Source organism: Frankliniella occidentalis, unplaced genomic scaffold, assembly GCF_000697945.3.
Source record: "Frankliniella occidentalis isolate FOCC.00 unplaced genomic scaffold, Focc_3.1 Scaffold130, whole genome shotgun sequence".
NCBI lineage: Eukaryota > Metazoa > Arthropoda > Insecta > Thysanoptera > Thripidae > Frankliniella > Frankliniella occidentalis.
Genome location: NW_026267257.1, coordinates 660,360 through 664,596, shown reverse-complemented (window position 1 = coordinate 664,596; position 4,237 = coordinate 660,360). Strand labels below are relative to the sequence as shown.

Sequence of the window (4,237 nt, the reverse complement as noted above, 5' to 3'; positions counted from 1 at the left end):
GATTATGATTGAAGAGTTTGGTAATAATTCGATACCTTAGACTAAAAAGCACGCAGCTCATCCGCGCGTTTCGAAGGGCACGCAGTTCAGCCGCCCGTTTCGAAAGACACGCAGTTCAGCCGCGCGTTTCGAAAGACACGCAGTTCCTATCTCTATAGCGGTAAACTGCGTGTCTTTCGAAACGCGCGGCTGAACTGCGTGTCTTTCGAAACGGGCGGCTGAACTGCGTGCCCTTCGAAACGCGCGGATGAGCTGCGTGCCTTTTAGTCTAAGGTATCGAATTGTCGGTGATTGTCGGTGATTAAAGCATGTGAGGGATTTAAAGTGGTCTACGGAGATTTAAGGAAGATTTAAGAACTAGTTATACAGGGTGGCCCACGCACCCCGGAGCAGTAGTCGGATAGGCAGACCCGCAACAGCACGCTCTCGGGCGAGGGCCGGTCCCGTAGTAGTCGGCTGGGCAGCTCTCTCTCTCTCGCTCGCACACTGTCTGCATCTCTTTCTACGACGGACGGACGACTGCGCAGCCAGCGCGCCTGGCCCAGTCGGCTACGGGACCGGCCCTCGCCCGAGAGCGTACTGTTGCGGGTCTGCCTATCCGACTACTGCTCCGGGGTGCGTGGGCCACCCTGTATGTACGCCAGACCACGTCTTTAAACAAAGCCTATTACTTCGTCTGGTCGGAAGAAACTTTTTCTTTCTGTCTGTCCGCACGATAACTCGAGAACAAATTGAGCGAGCGACCTGGGATTTTCAGGGTCGTTTTGTTCCACTAGCTATATGTACGCCAGACCACGTCTCCCGTAACAGGCTTCGCGATATCTCACGAGACGCTGTTACGCTGCGACGCACCTGGCGCACAGATAGCTAGGCCTGCGGCGCTAACACCTGACACGAGGTAATGGGAGGGTATTCGGGAGAGCCTTCCGGCCCCAAAATTTGACATACAGCATTTTTCGGGGACTTCTAAAGGAGGGTGCGGTTCGACGTCAACTGTGTGGTTTGAGTATTACTTCCTTCACAACTTTACAATGTAAGGCTTTTTTTACGACTTAATAGACCATTTGGTCGTTTTCACCTTATTTTCGTCAAGAAATGCCTCCGAGCACCCAAACGGTGCGAGATAGAGCAAAACGGAAGAAACTTTCATCCCTACTCCGACGCGTTACCCCATTCAAGGGATTCTACTCTTACGAACCATGTGCCTCCGCGGCCTATCAGGTATGAGAAACTGTCAGATCAGTTGCGAGCTCCCCTCCATGTTTGAGAGGTTAGGATCGGACCAAACTTCCATGGTAGTTTCTCATACTGGGCGGACGGCAACAGATAAATCAGTGAGTTTGTTCTTTTTCACTTGGGTTTTCCCGCTTTTTCACAAAAGTCCGAATGTTTTTCCGCGCCCAAGCTTTTTGAATTCTTTGTCGAAAATTAAGATTTACGTGTCTCGGCGATTTCCTGATTTCTCAAAATTGATGGATGCGCAACGGCCTCAAAGTGTTGCGGTAGTGACGGGTTTGTTACAATACTGAAACTTTATTTAAAATCGGTCGATTTTCGTCGTTCAAATCTCTATTTGCTGATTTGATGAGTATTGTTCAGAATGCAACAGGGGCATCCGCCTCGGGGTGGCAGAACAGGCGTCAAAAGGGCTGGAACGTGCAAAACACGCCCCAAAACCCGTTTTCACGCAGATGCTCATGCCCTACGTGCCCCCGGCATAGCGAACACAAAGTCTCTTGCGCATATGTTTTAAAGAAACATGCCCACAGAGTACGCCAGCCTGCAATACCAGCATGTCTACCACAAAGGGGCAGCCGAAATGCTCTTTATGTTCAATGATCTAATTTTCTTTAAAACTTCGAACGCATTGTATTGCCTGTATATCGAGGAAATCTCGGTATTTTGAGGTATCTTAAGAAAACATGAAAATTCTGTCCTCGAACAATAAACCCGATAGTCTGAGCGGTAGCCGAAAAAAAACCCTGCAAAACATACGCGGGAAAACGGAAAAACACACTCTCGACTTTGTACGACCTCTTACTTGGGCCCCAGACGACGCCATTTAATATAATTTGGGCCTAAATGCCGAAAGGAACATATTATTAAAGGCCCAATATGGGTGTCGTTTCCGCATGTTACAACATCTCTGATGCCGAATGTTAAGTCAAATGAACGATAAATCGACGTTGAATCGAACTGACCCAACGAAAGACCTGTTAAGATAGATCAGTTTTTCCGTTTTCCGTTTTTCCGTTTTCCCGCGTCAAGTCGACACTTGAAACCTATACACACGGAGTTCGTGGAGGCTCCGTATAAACACGCAGTTCCCGGGGCCTCGGTACAAACTAGGAGTTCAGCGGGCCGCCGTATAGCGTCGTAACTATGTTTTTTGAAAATTTCGAGTTATGAAGTGCGTCGAATAGAGGAAACCAAGGGCTATCGATCAGCGAAAACCGCATTTCGATATGTCAATTAGTTCAAAAGTAATTCTGGTATAAAAATCCAGCCGCCCATAAGGCGCAATGTAAATCCAAAACTTTGAAGCGCTATATCTCAGAAGTGACTTTCAAGCACTTACGACGTTATACGGGGACCCGCTGAACTGCGTGTCTGTACGGAGCTGCCTGGAACTACGGGTTTAGACGGAGACTCCACGAACTCCGTGCTTGTAAGTTTTAAGTGTCGAAGTTAACCCGGAAAAATGTCCAAGAGGACTTCCTTCCGACAATTTTGAAATTTTGATCATTTTGGTTCAAATTTTGAACAAATGCGTTAAAATCTCGGCTCCTATAGGTCGAAAACTTGTGTGCTGCGGGTCAAATCAAAGAGTAGGGTCTAGGGAACTCATACAAAAAAAATCCCGCTTTATATATGTTTTGCAGTTTTCTTCTGGTTTATGGCGTGAACCGCTTGCACCAGCAGTCAACGTGCTACCTGCGCACCCCCTCGACAGCAGATTATTACTACCGCTCGAAAGAAGTGTTCTTTTAATTTTCTGATTCGCAGAGGGTGATTCTGGTTGCTAGTGTGGCATCTATTAGAGGACTGGTGAACAGATAACAGAAAATACTGAGAGTGCCTCTATGAACAGGCAATTCAATGCGTTCGAAGTTTTAAAGAAAGTTAGATCATCAAACGAAAAGGGCATTTCGGCTGACCCTGTGTGGTAGGAGTGCCAAGATTAAAGGCTGGCGTACTCTGTGGGCATGTTTTAATAAAAATAAGCGCAAGATACTTTATGTTCACTTAGCCAGGGGCACGTGGCATGAAAATGGGCGTGACAACGGGTTTTGAGGCGTGTTTTGCACGTTCCAGCCTTTTTAACCCCTGTTCTGCAACTTCGGGGCAGTTGCCCCTGTTGCATTCTGAATAATACTCATGAAGAGAATCAAATAGAGCTATGAACGACGAAAATCGACCGATTTTAAATAAAGTTACAGTATTTTAAGAAAATCGTCACCACCGCAAAACTTTGAGGCCGTTGCGCATCCATTAATTTTGAGAAATCAGGAAATCGCCGAGACACGTAAATCTTTATTTTTGATAAAGAATCTAAAAGTCTTGGGCGCGGAAAAACGTTCGGACTTTTTAAAAAAAGCGGGACATCCTATTGCCGTATGTGTTCCGTATTTCAACATTTGACTGCCAGTAGATTGCCTCCAGATGGCGCTGCAGGCAGCGCGTCTCCAACTATGACGTTTCTGTTTTAAATGAGATTTGACTTAAGACAGGCTTTATTTTGCGCAGAATGTTTTCATTAACATTTGTCCGTCCTCACCGACTACGTATTTATTCAGAAATTTAACCGTATTCTAGAAGTAAATGGTTAATTTTTAACGCTCGGAGGTCGTACCTCCGACGTCTTGGGGTGTGGTGGCGTTCACATCCGCCAAGCGTCGGGACTCTGAGCGCTTCGCCATATTTTTGTAACAGCGGACTCTCTGCTACCAACGATCCGCGTCGTTTCAGTGGAAATGGCGTGAAGATCTACGCTTGTGTTTAAAAATCTGTACATATACGTTGCACATACGGCGCGTATACGTTGCGTATACGTTGCGTACACGTCACGTACACATACAGGTCTCTTTGGCACATACGTTCCCACATACAATTCGCATACCGTCAAAGTGTCATATTCCGGACAAATTTGACCGTTTTTCCTGAATATTTTTAAAACGGGTAGGGATATGAAAAATTCTAGCGGATTCTAGAAACGAGGCGCCAAGATATATATTTT

At 46.3% G+C, this 4,237-nt stretch overlaps 1 protein-coding gene across 1 annotated transcript in view; it reads right to left on the bottom strand.

Moving 5' to 3' along the window:
* Positions 1-263: 263 nt before the first annotated feature.
* LOC127750078 (uncharacterized) overlaps positions 264-4,237 on the bottom strand; it is a 10,703-nt gene continuing 6,729 nt past the window's right edge. Inside the window, exon 4 of the mRNA XM_052270629.1 lies at positions 264-329. Within this exon, the coding sequence (XP_052126589.1) occupies positions 264-329 (66 nt within the window). The remainder of the gene's footprint in view (positions 330-4,237) is intronic.